Here is a 25990-nt window from a genome sequence, read left to right as displayed (position 1 = left end):
TATGCAAAAGTGAACCAAACGCGAAAATAAGTGCTCGAACATCGAACAAAGTGCTCAGGCTACCGTTCTAACATGTTAATTAAACACGCGCGGTCGTAATTAATAACGATTTCCTTCCGAGTATTCGAGTCTTTTTAGAACATTTCTCTTTTCCTTTGGCGTCTGTTATGAAGTTGGAGCGGAATAACATCAGCCAGAAGTCGACGCCGATCAAAAATTCCGATAATGGCAGCAACGGCGGTAAGTGATCTCATATAAAAAGAAGGTTATATAAAAACTCTCGATCAATATCGACATCGATTGAATATTTGAATTCTTCGACTTTTACTGATCTCATCGATCAAAATATTTGTACATATCGCGTAGTATAAGTACATTTAACCATAGTAATTCGTTCTCGGCACATAAATCATCATGCTATTTTGTAAATGTTGGGAATTTAATTATTGATATTTTGAAATGCTACAAGACTAATAAACTTTTAATTTCAAAATAAAAATATATATTATATATCCATTGTGTGTGGATGTTAGAAAATTAAAATAAAATGCATTACGTCGGATTTTATATTTACGACACTTGATCGAGCGCCAATAAATTAGAAATTCCGTTTTTTATTTTTAAATTAAAATATAATTTTGTTCTTAAATTATCATTATATATATATATATATATCTCAATGTTGTACATTGACTACATCTGGTGTAACACTATCTATTATGAAATCTACTTCAGGCTTATACGAGCTCGCGACAGTAATATAGATAAATTAATCAAATTATGTCACGGCGAGCATTGCTTTGATAGATGTAGATTTGTTATGAGTAAAGGCAGTTTAGAACTTACGTCGTGTGAGAGAGATGCGAGAGATGTAGACGTAACGGCGAGACCGACGTCCCGCGGGTCCAGCTCAAGGGCAGCTCCCAACTTAAGAGTGTAGATTCCCGTGATTCTTCTTAACGACTGGAACCTTAATCGTAGTTCTTGCAGACGCGTTCTGGTTTCCGTCTGTTCGTCCAAAAGAGGATAAGTTACCTCCTGTAACGATATCACTCGCGGCTCGCAACGTTCTAGATCACTTCGCAATTCCCTAAAATAAAGATAAAATAATAATTTTGACATTTTATTATACACATAATTTTCTGTATTCTGTATGAATTCGGTTATTTTGATATACGTATTTATATCATTCATCGATCGCGAGAGAAAATTTATAAAGATCATTACCTAAATTTATTATATTTCGCTTCTAAGATATTGGTAGATTCAGTCAGATCGATCGGTTCGCTCGCCCGAATGCTGACCTCGATGCGTTCGAGCCAACTTAACAATTCTTCCGTAATACGATAAAACTGGCGACTCGTTATGAGGGCGTGCTGCAGCTGTCCTTGCCACTCCACGTCAAACGTACAGATTTTCTCCCATCTGCCGTTTGCCACGGCCAATCGATCGCGAAGCTCCTTTGCACGTTCCGTGTCCTCGGTGTGATCGGCTAGGTGAGCACCGACTATATTTAAACTCGTCAAAATGCTCCTGTGACTGTCGAGATCCAGTACAAACTCGCGATGATCCTGAATCACGTCCTCCAATTGTTCCATATCACTGGGTGGCGAGTGTTGCTCACTCTGCGTACCCTCGGCGTACTCTAACCATTTGTCCAAACGCCAGAGATCATTGTCCAGCTGAGCCCAATTACGGCGAGAGCATAATGGACAGGTCAATCTGCCACTATCGCTATAATAATTATAATTGTGATTATAGCTTTTTCAGTATATGCAAAATTATATAATTGCAATTTAATTTATAAAATAAATATTTTAAGATTATGTATTATTTAACATATATTTTATGAATATACAATGTTATTTCATAAAATTTTCTTAATGAGATTGCAAATAATATATTTATGAAAGTTGAAAAGATTTATTAGCTACACAAAACTTTTTATTATATAATAAATGTTAAAATTTTAGACCTTTTTCAGGAATATTTATTATTAGTAGTAGCAAATTTATTTTAACATTGAATTTAATTATTATATAGTTAGTTATATAGTTAGTTACTCACTGGTTACATGGAAAAGCGTAAGCATCGCTGACAGACGATCTGTATAGGATAAAGGATAAGCGTTATTTCAATTAGCTTTGCTAAGCTTTATTATTTGGATTAAAAATTATTGCAAGGCAGTGTTGATGTGTTTATATTAGCAAAAGGCTAAAAGGCTTAAACAACACAAAGAGATAAGCATTTACGATATTGTTACGAGTGATATAATAATTATTATATTTTGTTAATTATTTATTCGGTATTAGTGGGGTGAAAATTAAAAATGGCATTGCGTCTGAATGGATGATGATTGTTTACATATGAGATATTGCAAAATTGAGTATCACATAAATATATGCAAGAATTAATAACGTATGCGTATAAACTAGCGTTTTCGAATATTGTTTTAAATTCTCAGAAAGTACCACATTTAATAAAATACAAAAGATAAAAAGTCTTGCGCGTAATATAATCAAAATCACACATTTTATTCATTTATAAATATATCTTTTGATTTAAATAATTTTTTTGTGCCGTATAATGTAAACTCTATGCCTCTATGGCATCGGAACCGTAATTTGCTCTTACATAAGTAAAAGTTAATTTTAATGAAATTGTTATATATTGCAATCTTTACTTATTACAAACTACAAAAATTCGAAATGCACTAAATATTTAAACGCTGAAGTGAGCGTGAAAGAAACTTTACCTGAGCTCTCTGATTTGCTGTTCACGTGCTCTTGCTAGTGCAATGAGTGTGTCGTATCGAGCTATTAGTGTTGTTACCTCGCTACTTTTAGCAGCTCCTGAACTCAATTTGCCGTCTTCCATGAGCAGATTATGAAGGTGGCGTACCAGTTCTATCGAGCACTGGCAACTTCCGATCAGTTTAGCCTGTAATATACCGTGAGATTAGTAGCGAACGTGCTTAACATTGCGTAAACATTGTTTCATTATTTGGTTTTCATTATTCAAGCGCGATATTTTTGCGATTCTTAATAGTTTTCGATTTTCATTCACTGTCTCAATCTTTAATTTTTTTTTCATAGATCTTTATACGACAAAAACACAGACATATTTAATGAAGATACATATAGATATATTGACATTTATTTAAACTCGATTGTATTAGTTGTAATTTGTACATATATACGAACGCGTAGAGTTAATTCGCAAAAATCTTACGATAGTTTTAGCAGCCGCGTTGAGCCCAGGTCCAGAAACGGGATCAGGTGTTATCGCTGCTTCCAGAGCATTTAAGGCGTTATTGCATTCGTTCAGGGCAGTCTCCAGTTCCATCAAATATGCGTCACACGAGGTTATCCTGACAAGTCTCGGCAGGGTGTCTACTTGAACCGCTGTGTCCTGCTCAAATTTCAAGGTCTCCACTTGCACCGCCTCATCGACTTCCGACCTTTCTTGCGTCTCTAGTTCCGCTTTCAGCGCGGTCACTCGCGCCTTGATATCCCGCCACAGGAGTTGATATTCGTCTACCAGCTCTTGAATCGCAGCTACGTCGTCAGGATTGCTCTCCTGCATGACTCGCAATGCCAGCTCGTCTGCCTTGCGCAACGTAACGTTTTGAGTTTCGAGCTCTTCCTCGACCTCGCACAATTGTTGACGCCTCCGTCGCAAAGACGATCTCTGCTCAGGCGTGGCTAGGTGTTGCATTTGCGTTAAGCGGACATCCACCTGCGTTAGGCCCATTACCGCGGCACCATGCGTGGACACAAACTCGCGATAAGTCTTCTGTTCCCGTTGAATACTCGAGATGACAGCGTTGATTCTTGTCTCGAGAGCCAACCACCTGTCGATGATCTTCCGCGTCTCGGCCGTGAGCGACCTAAAGTTGTCGGGATCCAATCCGGACTTGGCCAGACGCCCAAATATCTGTTCGAGGATTTTCAAGGCCTTCTGATGCGCCTCGATATCCTTAGCGATCGATTTAGCTTTTTCAGTAATTTTCTCCGACTCTTCTTTCGACATCTCTGTAAGATCGTTCTCCAATTCCAACAAAGATTTCTCTGTTTTGGCTAACCACGGTTCATGCTCGCATTTGATTTTGTCCAGCTCTTGCAGCAGCTTCCAAATCATCATGATTTTTCGCTTGCGCTCGGTAGATTTAATGCACAAAGCTTTCCATCGTTTCTCTAGACTTTCCATACCGTTCTTTATCGCGTCCGTGTTAAAGGAAGCTTTCCACATGTCGCAATCGTTTAACAGGATTTCACACAAGTTTAGCACCTCGCCGATATTGCCGCTTTCAGCCTCAATAGTAGTCTTGAGATGGTCGTGATCCTCAAGCTTTTTATCAATACTTCTCTGCGTGGGTTCCTCGATAATGATAACTTCTGATAGTTGACCTTCAGTGTTGGTCAGCCAAGTTCGTAAATCGGCTATCCTTTTCAGCAACGAGTTCATAGTTTGAATTAGATCGACCAGTTTGTTAGCTCTTGCTTTACCGCCGGCCATTAGACAATTCCATTTCTCGTTGACTTCGGCCAAGGATTGCTGGAGTTTTGTTTTCTCCGTTTCCTCGGCGACTTCTATCAGCTCTTGTCCGATGTTCTGTAACCATTCGAGTTCGCGCTGTTTCAAACTCATCTCCGTCTGCAGCTCACACTCAAGTCGCTTCACTGCCTCTTCAGGTTCGTCCAACGCCATCGTGTCGTAGTTCTGTGTTCTGATCGTCGCGTCCTCCATCCACGATAATAATTTATTTAACTTATTCTCCCATCGACCATAAAGATCACAGCGTTCTTTGAGTCTATAGGTTAACAAGGCCAATTGATACTCCAGATCGCCGTGTTGTTGTGACAGAAGCGCGCCATGTTGATGTAATGTTTTCATGTCGCTCGGACTCAGACACTCCCTCAATTGTTCCGTGATGACACCAAGGGACTCTAGATGACGTTGCGTGTCAGCTAGACGAGTTCTCAGGTGTTCAAGCGAATCAAGTTGTTCCTTCGTTTTGGATAGACTTATTGGTCCCGCGTGGAAGGCCGCACTCAATGTTTGGCCGACTTCTTGAAAAGTCGTGGCGATTACGTCAGACTGCTCGACATGCTCCTCGTGCAACTTCCGCACTCGTTGAACAAAATCCCTCCAGGTTTCCAGACCGGCTCGCAGATTCGCGATTCGTTGTGCGTTCGCGGCGTGTTCCATGCGTATCGAGACGGCCAGCGCCTCGTCACAATTAGTTAGGAGGTATTCCTGCTGTTCCTGAAGGGACTCTATCTGAGCCTCGCCAACTGGCATCTTATCCAATAGTGCCTGAATTCTTTGCAGAATCTTATCGAGCCGTCTCAGGTGAATGAACTGCAAGTGCATGCGCTGCCGTTCTCTCTCAACCTCTTTCAACCACGTCAACAACTTCCCTTGATCTAGTCTATATCTATCCCAGGCGGATATCCTGTCGCGCACTGCCACATGCCGTTCCAATATTCTCGCCAACGTCTCATTGTGAAGATTTGTCAAGGCGTTGAACTGTTCGGCAACCGATCGATCACGATCCTCCCCCATTCGCACCGACAATATGAGGTCCTGCTGTTCGGGCAAAAGTTTTCGATGTACCTCGCAGAGATTCCGATGCTCTGACAAACCATTGTAATCACCCGGCATACCACTCGAGAGAAAATCTTGCACATGCGTCAGATATTCTTCCCAGAGCTTTAGCGCGGCGATCACGTCTTGCGAACGAATCAGTCGTGTCGACAATCGGTGATACTGCTGGAAGGTCTCTTGAAATACGCGCTGCCATAACTGGACCACCTCGACCACTGACGGTTCCTGCACGGAAACGTCTAACGCGCGATCCTTGATAGACTGAAGCTGCGGCTCAGTTCTAGTTAACGCGAGTAAATGATTCCGTAGCACCGTCAGCTGTTCGTTAGACTCGCCTTGACCCACCGCCGTCAGACTCTGAAAAATTGACAGACAAGCCTTTATGATTATTTGACGGGTTCTTAAAAAAATAAATAGGGAAATAAAAAAATTTATGAGTTAATTTAGTGCGCGTGAATGGTTCCGCGAATTCTCGGCAATCGCATCGATCGATGCCGCTGGTTAAGTATCGTTCTTACTAAGCTTCGAAGGAAACGCGATTCAACAACGTAGCGACGTAGTTCTATCCTCCTGGCAAGTAGAATCGTATCGAATCGCCTTTATCTTGTCGATCGACGTTGACGATGCACGCCGTAAATTCCGTCGGGAAACGGAACTCGGCGCGGCGCCGCGCCGCTCTCAAGTTCGAAAGTTTCTTTCGGCCAACGATGTATGCATGGGTGTTGCAGCCATTCAGCTGTTGCGGATTTCGTGACTGATGTAATTGCCACCACGGGTTAAGCCCTTCGGCCTTGACATAACAAATTGTTTCGGAACTACCGCGATTAAAATATAAACGCGCGTGCGAAGCGATGATCGAGGTTGTGCCAAGCACCAATGGTGCGCCGCTCGAGAACTGATGGACGCGTTAATACGTCAGACTAAAGCGACCTAACGCCGCGGGCCTAACTATCACCTTCCAAGCGCAGGGGAACGTGTACATCGATCCTTGAAAAATGTTTTAACTGTGAGAAATTCGAGGAAGGTCTCGTTCTTCAAGGTCCTGAATCCGTTTCCTCGCATGTACATATATACGTACCAGGATTAACCATCAACGCGTCGGATACACACATCTGAGAAAGATATGTGGAACTATCGTCACGTACATGCTTATAACTCTAAAGTTTGACGTGAAATTAAAAATCAAAGTATTTTACGTTCTTTATAACTTAACAAAATTATTCTTCCTCTTTTTTTTTATATTAGGGAGAGAGAAAAGATTATCTTAAATCTATCATTGCTCTAAAACATTTATAAGAATCATCTTGACATTCATAACGCCCGGGTATCTCGCGTTATAACTTATAACGAATGAAAGACGCTTGACTGGCACGCTAGTTAGGCAGAAACAGATGCAGCATGAACGGAGGTATGTACCTGTTGGACCGAATCCAGGAAATTTTTCGTCTGGCATAGATCACCGCGCGCGAGTTCCTGGTTGAGGACATGGGCATCCACCGTGTCCGCGAGGGTCGACAAGGTTTCTCGAACATCTTCGAGTCGTTGACCTAGCGCTTCAACTTCGCAGTGCAGCGGTCCACCGGCATCCAAACCCACGTCCGATGCGATCTGTGCCACCAGACCGCGCAGTTCCGCCAGTCTTTCTTTGTGCTCCGCCAGTGTCTCCTCACAAACCTAAAACAAGTTTAAAATATCCAAGCTTTAACGCGTCTGCGTTCCACTCAAATTTTTTGCGCGAAACCCTTTCTTTAAGTCTTTTCATTCCGAATAAAATTTTCGTGACTGACATACAAGACGTAAATTTTATCTAATTCTTATTATTTTATATTATATTTTAACGATTGATATGTATGTATTTCTAATTTTACATTATATATGTATTTTTGTCGTATCGGTAGTGCGAACCCGTCATATCAAGAAAGTTATTGTAAGGAGAATTAGAAATGTTAAGAATTGCATAAAATTTAAAATACAAGTTTTTTATAAATAGTGTAAGCAAATGAATTTTTTTGAATTTTTTCATCAATTAATTTTTGAAAATACTTATAAAAAAGTCTAAAAGAATTCATATGCTGACTATATTTATAAAAGAGCTTATGTTTTAAATTTTATGTTATTGCTTTCTCATAGAGGAAGCTTTGTGTTTTAATATTTCTGACTCTCTTTACAACATTCTTAAAACATTAATAAAATCGTTTTTCTTGTTCAAAATGTAGTCAAGCGAGGCGGATCTAGAACGGATCTAGAGGCGTCTACACGAGGAGCATGTGTTTATTTCTTTCTATCGATATTTATAGACATGCAATGTGTATCTATTACTCTGTCTATGGGTAATAGATAGCTGTATTTTGGGAACCAAGCTTACTATGAAAGTGTTATGCTGCACGCGTTTTTCCGGAACTCTCATTATCATATACCTTAATCCTCATTGAGAAATTTTATTTCCAGCATGTAAAAAAACGATTATCTAAGATTATTATTATTGGAACGAAAAATACTGTCTTTCATACATTTCGTGGTTTGCATAGTTTAATTCTTTTTTCATTTAACAGCACATTCTTGCTGGATCATAAAATTTTCTTCGTTGGCAATTGACTGATTATTGCGCTCGAAGTCGCAGGAGGGATCGATACATCTGTTGCAGCTGTATCCCTAACAATTAAATACTCGAACCCGTAACTATTCGAAGAGGAGGCCTGAATAATTATAGTCACGTTCACGCGAACATATTGATTTAATCTGCATTACTCGATATCTCGCGGTGGTATAATACTAGCTTTATTCTACGATATTAAGACGAAATACGTTAAAAAATAAGTTTTTACGTTTTTATACGACTTTCTCTCTCTCTCTCTCTCTCTCTCTCTCTCTCTCTTTTCTTTCTATATTAACATAAGATCGCAACAATGCGTTCAGATGGAGTTAAAGAGGAATATTTTTTTTCTTTTCTTTGACCTCTTTCAACGATGACGAGACAAATGGATGTATGTATTGCATTGTGACACGCGTACATTCAACCACGGGGCAAGACCTCCGCATATTCGCACGGGCGCCAATATCCGTCTTTATAAAACACGCTTGCATGCTGTTTCGGCAAGCTGCATGGTTATACTCTTCATTTGTCTTGTAAAGTACAAAGAATAAACATTTTCGATTCCATTCATATACAGTTTTCACTTTCAGTGGTCAACTTTTAATGCAACAAATTTGAATGGCAGTTTTGTTGACAAATTTCCATGTACAATCTCCAAATTATTTGAAATCTTTTTTTTATAACATTTTTATCAACACAAATACATTCTTAAAGAATTTAATATCTTAAAATTAAATTTAATTTGACCTAGATATATTTTGTTATTTATTTAAAAATTTTTTTTTGTTAGTGCGATAGATAAATATGTGATCTTGAAAGAGACGCACGTTATTTTCGCGGCGTTAAAGTTATTTCTGTCCCGTTGTTATAATCGGCAGGAATCTCCGGCTTTTATAGTGAATAGTTATTACTTTTCATAAAATTTCATCGTTCCTTTATTCCCTCGTCACACCGTTTTACCTTTCTTTCCTCCGGCGTGCACATGTCTTTAGTCCAGATCGTCATTCATGCTTTCTGCTTTTTGACGCGCGTTCTCATAAAGTTTCGCTCCAAAACTAGACGAACACGTGCGGCACTGTACCCTACTCTGTCGTCTAAGCACATGGTCCGAATCGTCGTTGCGCATCTCACATTCACGTATACACATATACAAACACATTTCTACGTATCGTACATGTGATATATTTACGCTCACGCACTCTTGCACGCGTGACAGATGCGACTGTTTAAAAATCTCCCCGGAGAGATAAGAAGGAGCGATAACGAGTGCGCGCGTTTCCGACGAGATAAACGATACTTTGAGAAAACTTCGAGAGCGTCATGCTGGATGCTGTAAACGCCGCAACGCCCTGGACCGGACTGGCGTAGGCTCCGAGGGATCGATGCGCACGTCTGTGCGACTCGCCCTCTTGCCCCGTATTCTCCCGACGATCTACCCATTCCACCCCTGCCAGCCGGCACGCCAGACGCCTGCGACTGCACGCGCGAGCGTGAGCGAGGGGTGACGATGATGATGAATCGACTTTTACTCTTGTCTCTTTCTTGTATGCTACGATGATTCCCTAAACGGTGTGCGCGCGCGCAGTGGAGTACGATGACATCATGCGCTTCTTCATTCAAGGGATGAAAACGCGTCTGTTGCACGTTCCCTTAACTCGCTCGCGTTATTACGACGGAAGAAAAATTATTTATATTCTGATGTATATTGATCTGTCTCCGCATACGGAGGATACGTAATAATATTTATTACTTTTTGTCACATAATATTTACAACGTTTCGTAACGAGAGAATAGATTACGCGCTTCTCCAGTGGTAAAACGAATGCGCGTTTGACGCATGTCCTTGACCCGCTTTATCGCGAAAGAAAAGTATTCTTCGTTCCGATATATGGTATATATAGAACATACGAATTGTAAAAATATTTAATTTTTTTTAACAAATGTGACATTCCTAACATTTATTTACGAAAGAACAAATCGCGTCGATAATGACCGGAGTGAACAGTATATGCATTAGGCAACTCTCCCCTATACGCGTAAAAATATTTGATCAGATACTCGATATCTCTCCATATGCTATCCGTACACATCTACACATATTTAAAATGTACATAAAATTAAAATAAATTAGCACTTAAACGTAAATGCAAAGATATCCCAGCTGTGACATTATTTGTTTGCTAAACTTTAAAAGAAGGAATGAATAAATCATCCGTTTGTGGCAAAAAATGATACGGTGTTTTAAAACTACAATTTTAAAACTTGGCTGAAATCTCTCTAATTCCTGCATATCTAACTTTTTATTTTGAGAATTTCTTACGTAACTGTCTAATTCTTACGAAGGTCACTACTTAGAAATCTATTTGCTTGCTAGTTATCGGCTATTAGCGCGTCTTCTCATATGTTTTCCGTTTCCGCATTACAGAGATTAGTAAGATTTTCGAAAGTGGGTTACTTCCAAAGTAAGGATTTTATATTTAATTTATACCAACGGCAAAGGATTTATGACATCACCTACCTTAACTTGCTTGACTGCTTCCTCCGGTGGTAAATTTACCACACTGTTCATCTGGGTGTCTACCCAGGCCTTCACCGCGGCACTAGAGTCTCTATATTGTTGCCAGAGCCTACACGCGTGTTGATATCGGGTGCAAAGGACATCCAATTCGGCCCTTGTATCCTCCCAAGCCTGTACGGCCTCATTTACTGCAGCGTCGACCCTTTCGCGGACCTCTGCGGCGCAGCTCTCCCGCAGAGGCTCGGCAGCGGCACGTAATTCGCCAATGAGAACTTCTCGAGCGCTCAAATCGCCGTTTAGACCCTGCCGTTAAAAAAAAAGAAACTGCAATATATTTCATATTCGTGAACATTGCAAATATTAGAAATCAAATGGTTGTTGTTTTAATCAAATACATTCCAGTATAAAAAATGGAGCAGTAATAAAACCGTCATAAAAGATAATTCTTACATTTATCAAAACCGCACTTATTTTTCTAATTACTTAATATAAATAATACTTTTTAATTATTATTGAGGACATTCTAAATTTTAATTTAGAAAAAATAATAACAATAAATTTGTTACAAATATTTTACCAAATATTAGTGTTTGATTTTTAAAAGGTACGTTATGTATAATAAGAGAGAGATTTAACTTATTATTTTTTCATAAATTGAAACTTCGCAGTTCTCTATATCTACTTTTATCCGACGTGTTTGAATTTTAAGAATCACTTTGCCTATATAGGCAGCTCCGCGCCAGACAATTCAAAGAAAGCGCCGGTTTTGCTCAAAACACGCTATAAATAAATTCACGGCACGAGACTAGCACATTTGGAGACTTACATGAATTCGGTCAGAACATGGTTGAACTAATTTTGTGTCGTGTACTCGAGGTCGTTCACCTCGTGAATTCTCTAAGAAAAGGCACGCGCAAGTGCATTATCTTATATTATCAAATATTAATTTTTATCAAATATAAAAATTCTACGCTCTCCTCTGAAGAAAGATATACCTTATAAATTTTCTAAAAAGCTTAACTATAATCACAAATTTATGCTAGGTATTTATAATTAATATTTTATCATGTTTTATTTGCCTGTGTGCATCAGCCATATCGTACGTCAAATTGAATTAATATTAATAACCGATCAATCGACATTAAAGAACATTCTGACGTTCTGAAATTCTGGCGAATCGCGAAGATAAATCGATAGACAGCGCATACTAGGAGAGGAAATCATAAATATACGCTTGGTCGACCAAGACGTTCCTAAACGCGCGCTTCGCCACGTGCCATAGTTTACATACCGCATCATACCACACTAATAACTGTAGTCATTTATGTCATTTTTCGTAATTATTTCTAAAATGGTTAGCATTTGACGCGTTAATATCGTTAGTCAATTGAAATTGATTGTATTTCACAAAATCGAAAAACGCCTCGCGCTATTTGCAATTAGAGCGTCATTATTGTTAATTTCGTATTATTATAATGTGCTAATGTTGCATCATATATATCATTTTAATATTGATTAATTTTTTGCTCAAAGAATCGCGTAAGACTTCCATATAAAGTCATTTATTCCGCTACTTTTTCCATTGTGTTCATCATCGCATTTATATTACGCATGTAATTTCATTGATCATATAGACGTATACATGATAGATGTATAATTTCACGTGATCGAGTTAAATCACAGGGTAATAACTGTGCTGTATATTTAATGTAATCGTGTTTATATATCTCGACCAACTGCATGCGAGAGATCACGAGCGTGCATCCGTGTTCTTTGCTTTACGTACACTATCTCGTTACAGACGACCTGTTGCTTGTGACGACTTCACGCCTGGCGTAATATATGCTGATTTAATACGCATCGATGAATAACGGTGTGCATAGGTTTGCTTTATATGTCTCGTCGCGACGCGTGAACTCGTACTTAACGGTCTCAAGTGTGGAAAAAGGAGAAGACGAACATGATGATCCGGCGGAAATCCTTACGAAATCGTTTCCTTAGATGTATTCGCATATTCGCGAAGAATAATCGAACGCCCCCGGAAAGAAATATTAATGACGATCTTGAACCTTGAAAAACCGACAACTTTTTCCGACCTTATTTACTGGAACCGTATATCGCGCGCACTAATCGGCTTCGGTTCGCGTATACAAGGGCGATTGCGCGCATTTCTAAGGGCCAAACAAAAAGACTCATTCACGCGACCGCAAACTGGATTAAGCGGTGTGTCATAAGAACGGTACAAAATGATAATTCTCGAAAAGGAAAACCACATACGCTGCGCAATAAATAATTTTTTGTATGTAAGCTTTCGTAGAGTAATTGACCGCTTCGTACTTTCATTGACGCACTGACGTCAAAAAGACAACGGCGCGGCATTTATGTCGGTCCCGCACGAACGTACATCCGGTTTCCTTTCGCAGATAATGCATGAACGCGTTTATTTCGCGGCGATGGAGCGTTTAAAAAAAAAAATCTCATCATTCGCTCTATCAAACACGCGAATCGTAGTATTCGTCACGCCTGACTTCGTTCTAGATAAAAATGTAGCTAATTTCAACAACTTTATCTGTACTCTGTTTATATTTGCGATAATCGTCTCTGAAAACTCATTGAATCATCACTAAAATCATCATCGTGGTGCGCTTGAACTCTGATCACAATAACTTTCCGCTGAAACGCGAAACTCCGGAAATTCTATTCCAAATATTCTTCATGTAACCCGGAGCGACTTGGCACGTGTCATGCGGAGCGGAAACGCGACCGGTACCATTGAGGAAAACACTCGCTGTCCGCAAGCGGAGCGACGTTACCTTGAGGCTATTTATTGTGCTTCGTCTTCGTCGTGGAATTCCGGCGTCGGGGAATCGCGCCGGTTCATAGAGAACTGCGAGGCTTCATTCGATCAACTCGCGTTTATCTCCTCGGCCACGACCGAGCGATAATGTAGGTCGAAACGCAACAAACTATCTCGAGTGAGATATTTCGACGGATTTGCAAATATTCTCGTCAGCGACGTAAACGTGATCACGGATCCCGCGGCACTGATAGGCAGCGCGGCAGCGTACGATAACGCGGCTCTAAGCCGCAAGAACGAACGAGAGCGGGAACGCGACGCCTGCGCGCGCTGGGAAACGCGACGCTCGCATTTCGCATAACGCGTGTGTACAATCTGTATCACTGATAAGATCGGCTTGTATTTGTAATCGGATTTGTTCGATGATGTCATGATATTGTATATGGTGAAAAGACACTAATTGATCTAATTGATTTGTAAGCTACAAGAAAAGTTAGTTGAAAGTTGAAAGTTTCGCGAGTGTGATTTATTTCGATTCTTTTGTACGATCTAATTGTGCATTTTTTTAAATTAGTTTCCATTCGTTCGTAGCGAATAATAAATGACGTTTAATGGAATCGTTGATATTTGCATTACAAGTCATTGATGATTTCATATTAGTCGATATCTCATAGTTGTGAGTAAATCGCAACTTGCTCCACTTTTGTGTAAATCAATATAACGCAAAGAAAAAAAACTCACCTCGAGACGTTCGGTGGCCTTCAGCAGTCTGTCGTAATCGACGGAGCCTTGGACGGTTAACAATTCCATCATATAATCCGCTTCTTGGACAGACTGTTGCACCATTTCCAGCTGCCTCTCGAATCGTCGCCATAACTCCAACCTGTTCGTCAGCAACGAAAGCAGATGCGCGCATCTGGATTCAAGCTCGGTATGTACGTCCTGTATATTGGATAAGTCTCTTTCTATTCCTACCGGCGACACTGTCACCCTCATGCCGGTCGGTAAATTATGCAGCATCTGTCTTAATCCCATTAGATCCTGCCAGAGAACAGCTAATTCGTCTGCGACAGATCGGCAACGATCTACAGCCGCAGCTACTAGGTCGCTTTCTTGTCTTTCGCTACCCTCGCATTGATCCAATATTGTTGACAATCTTTTGTGGGCTTTCCTAAAGCGACTTAACCCGCGTTGAAGAGCCTGAATCTTTTCTCTGAGTAGCTGCGCCGAGTCCAACTCTTCGCCTATCTGTCCCTCTATGCAACGCGCCGATGATAATAAAATCCCGACTCTTTCGCTCTCCGCCGCTGGTAGAAGACCTAGTCTGCTTATCTCGTTTTGAATCAAGGTAATTCTTTCGAACATTATGGTGAGTCTTTCGACATACAAATCGAGTTCCTCCTCTGTCTTCAGTACCCCGTGGAAACTGTTGATGGTCACTCGTAACTCGTTCAATTCCCTCTCGAGTAACTTTAATTTCTCGTTCGATGGGATCTCTTCCGAGGAAATGCTGCGCGTGATATCTTTTTGAATTCCGTTGATTTTATCACCGACCTCGTTCCAACGATCCTGCAATTCGTAGTGAAACTGTCGCTGCAACATTTCGTCCGATAGAGGTATAATTCGTAGAGCCTGCTCGAAGTAGTTGTCCGCTTCATTTCGCATGTTATTGTGAACCTCATATTGTGCTTTCAATTCCTGCAAACGTAAAAAATTGCCATAGATTTTAAGACCTAATTTATTTTAAGATTTTTAATCACTCGTGCAGTTATATTGGAGATTATGACTTTAGAAGCAAAATATCGTAAACAATTTTTCCTTGCATTATATGTTGAAATAATAACGGTAGAATCCAGATAAAAAGATGACATCAACAATGACGATAACGACGATGAAGATGAATATAACGTTACGTAATGTAACACTTTCATCCTCCAATTTTAATCGTGCTAAAAATACGACTCGCGTGGAAGAGAGGATATGTGCTTCTAATGGCACGAGGCCAAATGCGTTAGAAAAACGTGACCTAAATGCAAGTACGGGTATACAGCACCGATAAATATTTTTACTGGATTAATAAGTTATAAATATATCTAAAAGGCTCCAGACACGAAGATTGACAGAACGCTTACCCAGAATTGACGCATAGAACTTCCTGATGGATCGCGTAATGTAACGAGTTCCTTTTCGGCCATTATCATCCAGTGTTCTACGCGATTCGTCAATATGTCCTGATTGTTCCAACTCTCTCTAAAGGCCAGCAATCTTTTCAGAGAGGATTCGATATTGTCTTGCAGCTTTACGATCACGTTTAAAGCTTCACCGTATCGGTCTTCAGGATCCTCGATATTGATGAGATCACGAAGGCCACGTGCCACACCGAATAATTGAATTAACCGTGCATGATGAGTCGCTACATCCGATGATAGAGACTAAAATATGACAAATTGACAAAAATTGTTAAATTTAAATTTATAAAACACTCTATGAGAATTGATTGGCTTGTAAGCGTTAGTAGCATAATGACTAACTTGATATAAGGAGATGTATTGATCATAGTCGGTCGAAGTTACTGTTTGAAGATCAGGGACTCGTTGATGTGCAACTTGAAGCCATCCTCTTTCTTCCTTTACACCCTGCTCGAGTAGCATCCATCTCGACGCGGCCAAGGCCATTTGTTGCGCTCTTGAAGCTGCCTGATCGAGCAACGCCGTCGCTTTACTATGTAATTCTTCGTGCAAACCAGAGTGTTTGGCTCTGGTTTCAGGATCTAGATTGCCTTCTAGCGATTCGAGAATCGCGCGACAGTGGTTCAGATTGACGAAAAACTTTCTGTGCTTCTGCATCTCCTCCTGGAGATGTTCCAGGCTTATCACGGATATCGGACTGTCTAGCAGATTTTCGGCGATTTCGATAATTTGCGCAAATTCCTGAAGAGTTTGCTCGTATTCTTCGGCTAAAGCGAGCAATTGTAGAAGACGCTCTCGTTCGACACATATACCATGTTCAATTATCTTTGTCATCTCGTGCGCGGCGTAGGTTTCTTCGGGTATAATTTTGCCAGGATGATCGCGTAGTAATTCGCGAGCAGCGTCGAGAAGCCTACTTGTTTTCCACATATGACAGCGATTCGTGTTCTCCAATTTATCGAGTTCCTGTAACTTCCATTGTGTAGAATACTCGCTTTCGATTATATGATTGAGCTGTTTACGTTGCTCTTCGATTAATCTGTAACAAGAATTATAGTCATATTAATAATGGTTTTTTATTCAACTCAATTAGCTATATTTATTATCATATCGATATAGAAAAAAAGAAAAGAATTAAACAATAAAATTATATCGATTCTTTATTACTTCTACTTTTATTTTTGGACTCAGCGAAATATGCAGAAAGATACGTTACAAAAATGTATTTAACAAATTGCTATTTATCAATATTTTTACGTAGTATCTCACCTGTATACGTTATTAATGCCATTTAGAAAATCATCCCATTTTGCAAGTTGCTTATTAGCATGTCTCTCTCCGTCGGTAGTAACGTTCTCGATAATTTTCACTTGATGCTCAAGGGCATCCACACATTCTCGCAGTTTCTCTCGTTCTTCTTGCGGATAATTTGGCTCCAATTGCTTCCAAATGTTATCGAGCTCGTGAATACTTTCTTCTACATGATTCACCTCGTCTTTCAATTCAACGAATGTTTTAGCGTCCTCGTGAGAAGGCCCAGTCGGACATTCTCTGTTTAGAAAGATTCGGTATTCAATGGTTTCTAGCCAAGTCGAGATTGTTTCAACGACGGTAACGAGAGTTTCTTCGACAACTATCACATCGTTCTCTTGAACAGCATTTCTCAATTGTGCCAGTTCTCGGCGAACATCCGACGATCGTTCTTCCGCGAGTCTCTCCGTGGTAACTTCTTCCAGATGCGCGATATGCAAGATGTTACCTAAATGACTCGATTCGTTGGTATTCTGTAGATTCTTTACTCGGTCAGTTATTATTTTAGCAGCTTGCATTGTTTGCGTTCCCTGATGTTGCGATTTGGCGCTATATCCCAAAGATTCCTTTAGAAGGAAAACCGCGGATAAAGCTTGAGAAGGCGATACTTTGGTCACGGGTTCTTTCCACAATTCTCTCTTTTCGTATGTTTCCGTGCTGGATGATGTCGATACTACAGGTGTTTCGAATATTACTTCGGCATATGTCTTGATCTCCGTCCGGAATGGTGTAATATTTTCTTTATTCAGAATAGGTTGCTCGAGTTCTATGGGCGTCAATGGCTCTTCAGTGGTGTCCATTGGCTCGGGCGACGATTGCGTAGATATGATTCCGGACGGTTTTTGCTGATCCGACGACATCAACAATGGTTCTATTGTCGGTCTACTAAGCGCAAATGACTTTCGTACTGTTGCTACTTCAGGTACTATTGTTTCTGGAATGTTGTAACTCGAGTCGATCACAAATTGATCACTCGTTGATATAGGTACTGCTTCCGAGGTAGTTGAAATATCTGAGGGTGTCTCCTGAATGCCTTCGTCACGTCGATCTATTCTTTCTATCACAGTCTTTAACGCAGTATCTTCTGATTTTACATCTGATTCGATTTGAGATATTATCTGAGAAGGATATTCAGATGCCGCTTCCTCCGAGATGTCATCTCTCACCGGAGATTGCCTGCTGACATGCTTTTTGGCAACGTCGCAGTAAGATAGTTTCATGACAGTATCTTGGGATTCGATGGGTTGTCCAAATACGGATTCGAGCTCTGACTTGTCCTTGCTCGGTAAAATAATTTCCATAGTCTTATGCTTTCTTTTTCTCTTGTGCCGTTTCGCTGCTTTATCATCGTGCTCCGCGATACTCGTATCGTTATTAAAATCTTCGGCAATCGTGGTATCCTGCGAAGTATCGGTCACTTCTTTGCTACCAGATGCAACACTATCGAGCGTGTCACTGCCGGATAATTCTATAGTCGCGTGAACGTGAATTTCAAACGATGTATCCGAAGTAGTATCCTTTTCCGACATTGAAGATGGCGTAGATTCTTTTTTCTTTGCGACAGTCTCTGACAATTTTGGACGATCTTCCATTTGTTCGATATTATCTGGAATCGTTGTAGGAATCTCTGGTAACAGCTTATTCACAATTTCCATTTCTCTTTCCTTCTTCATAATTTCTGGTACTTGTACATCAGGTGCTGCTGGAGTTTCTACTAAATCTATAGACGTTACATTCTCTTTTTTCTTCCTCTTTTCTAAGATAGCTGAAACGGGCACTTCGCGCAGATTTTCTTTTTCAATTATTCCTATTTTAAAATCTTCCGTAGATACCTCAACAGTTTGAGTTGGAATATGTGTTGTCTGTTGAGATACCGACATTGTCTTAGCTGATTGTTTTTCTTTCGGTGATGTTTGTGCGCTGATATCGCATACTTCGGGAATATTTTGTACACTCTCTTCGATTTGTGGTATCAATTCTTCGGCCTTTATTTGCACCGAACTGTCAAGGGTTTCAGTTTTCTTCGGACTGGTCTGTGATGTCTGTGATTCTTCTTCGGTAGTCTGTTTTATTTCTTCAATACTCGTTTGAGAAAATTCTTCCACTTGCATAAGTTCTGGACTAATTATAGTTGGACTCGTTTGCATCATGGTCTCTTTGGTTGGCTCGGGCGATTTTGTTTGCATTTCAGATTCCAGCAACTCCACCTTTCGAGGACTCTCTTCGGGTGTCGTTTGTGTCTCCGTTGTTTCAGCAGCAACCTCTGGCGCTGTGATTGTTTGAGTATCTGTATGCGAAACGTCTGGTAGTTCCGGACTAGCCGGAGCACTCGTTTGCATGTCTTTTTCGAGAGATTCTGGTACCGTAGATAACGTTTGAATAGAAATTTCTTGCACAATAACTTGTTCTGTCACTGGTGGTGGAGTAGTCTGTTGCTCGACTTCCATTACAGTATTTATTGCTGTTTGAGTTTCACTCGCTATCGTTGGAACTGATTCAACGGGTGAAGTTTGCATTTCCATGGAGTGAACATCAATTTCAATCGTCTGTGCTTGAGAATCTTCCGTTTCTACTGCAATAACGGCAGGAGAGATATCTTCTATTGGACTAGTTTGAATAGCGAACTCTTCCATTGGCGTCGCCGTGGGTGTCATAGTTTGCACACCTGAATCTTCGACTTCCGGGGTTTCTTCTGCGATAGTCTGCGCGCTGAAGTCAAGTCCGGGTTCTAAAATTGTTTGCGTCTCAATATGAATCTCTTCAGTTTTAGCCGTTTGTATTTCTTCTTCTAAAGTGAGCGGTACCGGCTCAGGAGATGTTTGCATAAACGTAGATTGACTTTCTTCATCTGCTTTTGGAGTGAGTGAAGTTGATACATCGCATGTTTCCATAGTTGTTTGAGTATTTGCATCACCTTTGTGTTTACTTTCTTGCTCTATCATTTCGACTTTAATTTCTTTCGCCTTATATTCTGGCTCTGTCTCTTCTTTTATTTTCTCCTCTTCTTTTGTTTTATCTTCCGCGATCGCCTTTCCTACTTCAGGAATCTCTAAAGGAAGACTATCATCCGTAAACGCCACATCGTCGCTGCTAGTCTTAGGCACGTGAGTCAAATCTTCATCTCGAGGCAGTCGAACCTTTTGCTTTTTCTTTTTTTTCTTTTTCTTCTTTATGCCATCCTCATTTTCCGGCGCGATCGACAATTCATCCATGGTTTTATCATCCGGTTGATATCCGTCATTCTCTGCCATAATGCCATCGTCCAAGCTTAGAGAGGATTCGGTGATAGATTTGACGATTTCTGCAACGTCCGGTTGCGGCTGCTCGCTAACATGTTTAGACGAATCAGATGATGGAATATTGATCTCCATAGATTCGGCAACTGATGTAGCAATGGAAGTGCTGGAGTCTGTTTCTACAAGCTTTTCCGAGGACTCTGATTTATCCCTGTGCCGTTTCTTTTTTCTACTTTTGTGGCTTGCCGTATCTGATTTGCTCTTTTCTGGCGATTCGATGTGAGCATCGACTTCTTTTTCTGCGGTATGTAATTGTAAGGTTTCCGTTTCTTTTTCAGCAGTGAGAAAGGCGGTGGTCTGTACAATTTTATCGTGTATTATTTCTGTCGTTTCCTTGTCCGCTGGAAGACTAATGTCTACATCTTCTTTGACAATGCTGTACGGAGCAATTTCAGCCCCTGCTTGAGTTTCTGCTTGAGTTTTGATAGAGACCAATGGTTCCACTTCCTCATTTTCCTTACGCACCGACAAAGATATTTCGACCTTGTGGAACATCGGCTTGTACTCTGGTTTAAATGCTTCATCCTTAGAATTGTCTTTTTCTTCACTTCTGAACAATTCTGGTGATAATTGTCGTTCTTTGAAAAGTGTTTCCGTATTTTTCAATTTTGACGTAGGTTTTTCCGCGTCTTGTTTTTCCTCGTCAGGTTTAGAAATGTCTAATTTACTCGCTAAAACAATCGATTCGTTTCCTGGCTCTGATTTTTGAAGTGATGTTAAGGTCGTGACTTCTTTGAATGATTCGAGCGATGCCTCTTTTTTTGACTCTTCCTTTCCATCATGCTCTGGCTCTAATATAACGACATTTAATACATCGACATCTTTATCAGCTTCTACAGTGCTGCTATCACCATGGTGCGTTTCTACTTCTACCGTGCCATTTTCTAGCTCGATACTGAGTGTTTCGCTCTTTACTGGTGCATCGTCAGACTTACAACTAGCCTTGGTGACCACCGGTTCATCATCTGTTACGGCCTCTAATGGAGATTTTACAGATTCCGATTGTACCGTTGTAACATAGACATCTTCGACAGGAGTCTGCAAAACGGCAGATCGTTCAGTATCAATCAACGCTTCATCAATCGCAAGTGTACCTATGCCATTTACCTCAGTAGGGAAATACTCGTGTTCTTGTTTGTCCATTGTTTGCGGTTTAATTTCTTTTCGTACTACATTTTCGTCACTTTGTACAGTAGAAATGCCTTCGTCAGCTTGAACGTTAGCCAAGTTTTCTTGTGATACATGCTTTTCCACAGGAGAAAGCACTGCAGTTTGTGTGGAATTTGTTATCTTTATCTTAGAGTCCGCTGTTTCCGTTCCAGAATCTACTACTTTCATCGTGGATTTTTCTAATAACTTGGTTGTTTTTTTGTGATCTTCAATATCCAATATTTTAGTTTCTATATCATTATCCTTTTCCGCAGTCGTTACAAAAGTTCCTGTGGTTTCCTCTGTTTTATCTCGACTCATGTTCGTTATATCCTTAGCAAATGGTCCGAAGAATGGTCCCTGCAGCGAAGTATCAGAAATATAAGATCCCATTGGTATCTCTGACCTCGTCGTTTCCCGCTGTTCTATTGCCTTTTCCCCTGGAACTAAAGTCTTTTGATCTTCGCTCTTAATCACGTTAATACTGATGTGCGGTATATCTTGCTCATCTATTTCTACTTCTTCAGGTTCTTCAATGACCTCTTCGGTAGTGGTCTCCTTGCCGTCTACGATGGTAACTTTCCGAATGATTTTACGCGTTCGCTTGATCACTCGTCTCGTGACTTGTTGCACCACGGCATGAACGCTTGACGTTTTCGTTTGATACTCACCACCTTCCATCAGTATCTCCTCCTCGACTGGCTGGCAACTGATATCTCCTAATTGACCTTGCGTTACCATGCGCGTGTAATGAGGTTCGGATTCGTACTCTTCTACATTGATACCTTCGGTGGGCGCGCCTGTAGTAACTTTGCCGCCGTAGATCTGCCTTGTCGTGGTCTCAATGGTACCGTCTGGCCTTGTCCTGGTCATGGTGACTTGTTGATCTCTCATCGCAGCTTCCGAGAAAGCTTGCATCATCGGCGGCGCGTCTCCGAACGCCGTCGACAACGTGGACACACGCTGTTGGGTGGTTTGCCTGCTGGTGACTGTGGTACGTCGTAACTTTCTTACGATAATCCTTTTGGTGCCGTCGGCATCGACGACCACTTCGGTGGTGACGTCATCCGGTTCGACTAGAACTGTTTCAAAGGATTGTGGCGCGGCGTGGACGATGTTCAGCTCGCTCGTCGCGCTATCGGTCTTCTTCGCATCTTGGTATTTCATATCGACAACGATGTCTTCACCAGGCAGAATGCTGGACTGTTTCCGACGCGCTACCTCTTGACTGGACGGTACATATTTGGTCGCTATCTCAATCACATCATGATCACCCGTTGTGGTCTTTAGAACTTTTATAGCTTCCTGCGTTTGAGCACCCTCGCTTGGTAATAAATCTTGCGATGTCTGTGTCATGAGAGAATGACACGTGGTTGACGATGGCATCTGTGTCGTAGACGTCTGTTTTGTGAGTTGCGCTTTTCTCTCAACAACGTCGTCGACCAGTAAACTTTGACCTGTCTGTAAGGAAACGTCAGCCAAGGATGGCGGACCATCTTCTATGGAGGAATGAATTGAGGGTGCTTCATCCAACGTAGCATTGTCTTTTTCTGTCGATTCGTCGTCAGCTTGAGCTTCCTCATCACAGATCTCCTACGAGGATAACGATTTTCTTGATATAATATACTGACATGTATACTTGCGACATTATAGTTTAGATGTTTATTGCAAATGTTTGTGTGTATCTACTTCTATATACATATATAAATAAATACGTTATGCATTTAAGATTATTACTAATCAACTTAATCGTGAAAAATAAGTGGAACATTAGGTTTAATTTTTTGTTAAACAAATAATAGAACAGAAACGGGATAATTCTCAAACTAGAAATTATTAATTTTATTTATTTAATTAGTAAGTAACGAATGAATAATAATCATTTGTATAGTGATATTACTTGTAACTTTAAACTGTAACGTAACGAAAAATTCCTATTTCCTTTTTGTAATAAATAAAGTTAATTCACTAAGCAGTGACATGTTGCAATTAGATAATTTGTATTTTTAATAAAAATAATATGGACAGTATATGCACACATTAAAAAAAAATTCAGTTTATCGATTTTATCGATCAGTCAGTATGTTGTATATATACATACTTAGAAATCATTATTTACGCGGTATTATTATGTACAATATTATTCATGTCGGGCTAAATATGATACACAAATGTAATGTTTAACGACGCAGAGTGAAGGGAGGAGGGACAGGTATTAATGAGAATTTTCTTTAATTACATGAAATATTACAGCAATGTATTAACATTCCTTAATTACATGCAATTCCTATAATACATCCATCACCTTAAGATAAACGAAAATATATAATAATCACATAATACATAATGTACAATGAACTAAGAAATAATGTACGATGCGTGATATTTGTAGTGAAACATGATGAGAAGCGCATGTGTTTGCAGCGACGACGATGAAGAAAAAACAATATACTAAAATAATGTTTTCTACAATTAAATTAAACGATTCATGTCCGTATAAGCATGCAACAGAGATTGTTTTATTAAGCTCGACTAGAATGTCTATTGCCGACAGTTGCGTTATTTATTGCTGCTTATTACAAAGCGTTTACCATCGTCTAATTGAATATTGCACATTGTTCCCGGAATGACTGTCCAAATTTAAACGTATTATTTCAGACTCTTACTCAAGCAAGAGGCAGAATAGTTTTGATGCAGATTCCTGATATTTACATCGGGAAACTTTTGATTTTGCATACGACTATCAATTATAACAGCCCGTAATTTTATCTGTCATCTATAATTTTTTATCTGTTCTACAAAGCTTGTCAGCTTTGTAATAACCGCAATTTGCAAGCCTTTTATTTTTTGTTTTCAAGATAGCGAAGCTCTGGCAAGTTTTGAAAGTCGAAGATTGATTTGTCCGAATTCTTTGTAATACTACTTTAAGCGACTGAGGCACCGTGAACAGTAGTAATGTTTGTGAAAGCCCCCGAGCTCTGGAAAGCGTTGGATACCTGCTGCTTTCGCTGGAGACGATTAATTACATCCAAGAGGGCTTCCTTCAGAGCTATCGCTAGCGTGCTCACTTCCGGCAATAATTCGAGTTCTGAGACTTGATGTACGCGACTCGTTAATTCTTCCTGTAAAGCCTGCCCATTGCAACAAGTAAAAAAATCAGTATTATTTCGCGTGCATTAAATAACATATTATATACTTATTTAATTCAATTAAGTTGATGATATTAAATCGATATTTTGATACATCCAATATAAAACTGCTAATTTATTATTAGAGATAAGGATATTAATCCTTTTACATTTAACTATTTTTAGAAGAAGGATATATCTAATTTAATTGTTTTTCAAGATTTTTAACGTTGCTAAATATAAAGCATAAAAGTCCAAAATATTAGATATATGTATAGCAAATGTAAAAAGTAAAATATCTTCTAATAGACATTTATATGAAAAACAGACCTGGCTGGTATTAATCGAATATTGCTCATGTAGTTTTGATACGACGTTTCTTAGCCAAGTATCTGTCTCTTCGAGGAATAATTTATAGGTCTGAATCTCTTGGCCGCGTCTTTCTCGGCTTGCTCGTGCCTGTTCGAGAGCTACTCTCCCTTGTTCTGCTTGTTCGAGAAGGGAAGTGACGCGCGTATGAATTCCCGTTAAAGCTACCGAGAGCCTTTGACACTCAATGTCGGCAGGAATTTCGTGTAATTGCTTTTCAAGTTGCGTAGCTTCCTCATCATAGGCACGAAGCTCTGTCAATACAGCCTAAAACAGATGGAGAGAATCTTTCGATTTTATAATGGGTCAATCGTGTTTTTCAATATACTTTGCATGTATTATACACAGTACAAATTTAACAGAAATTTTTCAATTTTATTATTATTCAACTTTACTTTAATTCCATTAAATTTTTAATGATTATATCTGTAATTTTCTTCCTACTTTATGCTTGCATTCTTACCATAAGAGATGAAAGCATAGATTCTACGCTGTCTCGAGGTAAATAACCCATCGTTCCTTCGAGATTTGAAAGTCTTGTTTGTAGAGAAGCGAGGCCTTCTTTGACATCCTAAAACACAAATGATTATTAGCGACTTTATCAATTATGAGATTTGTTACTACTTCATCATGCCGTGCACACGGAATCCAATCAACTTTCACGTTGCATTAATCGTATTAACTGAAAACTTTTAAACCCTGTAAGAAAAGATATTATCCGTTATTACAAAAGCACACTGCGCAACATACAATGAAAGCACATCGATGAGGACAGCTCCTTCAATATCTATTGTTGAAATATATATAATCACTCTATGTACGGAGAAATAAATTCTCGTCATGCAAATTGTCAATGAATTTCGGGATACCTCGCTAAGCAATTTGAATGCAAAGACCTGTCACGTAAAGTTGCCAGCAACCAAAAGTAAAAAAGAATCAGGAACTGTTTTGCGCATTATTTTTATTTCCTATGAGTTATTGATAATTCTTGATTATTCTGCATCAACTATTTCGTTGATACTTGATAATA

At 39.8% G+C, this 25990-nt stretch overlaps 1 protein-coding gene across 12 annotated transcripts in view; it reads right to left on the bottom strand.

The window, feature by feature from the left end:
- The window catches only part of LOC112453316 (nesprin-1), a 98027-nt gene that overhangs the window by 1890 nt on the left and 70147 nt on the right, over positions 1 to 25990 (bottom strand). For 10 of the 12 annotated variants that reach the window (XM_025013998.1, XM_025013999.1, XM_025013991.1 and 7 more), the window contains 14 exons: positions 25424 to 25531; positions 24922 to 25227; positions 24460 to 24594; positions 16977 to 23056; positions 16050 to 16746; positions 15651 to 15950; positions 14260 to 15216; positions 10722 to 11024; positions 7027 to 7284; positions 3232 to 5967; positions 2756 to 2940; positions 2068 to 2106; positions 1228 to 1734; positions 847 to 1090 (listed from right to left, as the gene is read on the bottom strand). In XM_025013998.1, the coding sequence (XP_024869766.1) occupies positions 847 to 1090; positions 1228 to 1734; positions 2068 to 2106; positions 2756 to 2940; positions 3232 to 5967; positions 7027 to 7284; positions 10722 to 11024; positions 14260 to 15216; positions 15651 to 15950; positions 16050 to 16746; positions 16977 to 23056; positions 24460 to 24594; positions 24922 to 25227; positions 25424 to 25531 (12855 nt within the window). The remainder of the gene's footprint in view (positions 1 to 846; positions 1091 to 1227; positions 1735 to 2067; positions 2107 to 2755; positions 2941 to 3231; positions 5968 to 7026; positions 7285 to 10721; positions 11025 to 14259; positions 15217 to 15650; positions 15951 to 16049; positions 16747 to 16976; positions 23057 to 24459; positions 24595 to 24921; positions 25228 to 25423; positions 25532 to 25990) is intronic. The other 2 variants (XM_025013995.1, XM_025014005.1) reach the window with 1 other exon arrangement.

This window comes from Temnothorax curvispinosus, unplaced genomic scaffold (assembly GCF_003070985.1).
Source record: "Temnothorax curvispinosus isolate PA1 unplaced genomic scaffold, ASM307098v1 QBEX01004246.1, whole genome shotgun sequence".
Classification (NCBI taxonomy): Eukaryota; Metazoa; Arthropoda; class Insecta; order Hymenoptera; family Formicidae; genus Temnothorax; species Temnothorax curvispinosus.
Note: the sequence above shows the minus strand (reverse complement) of the source record. Positions and strands in the feature narration are given on the sequence as shown.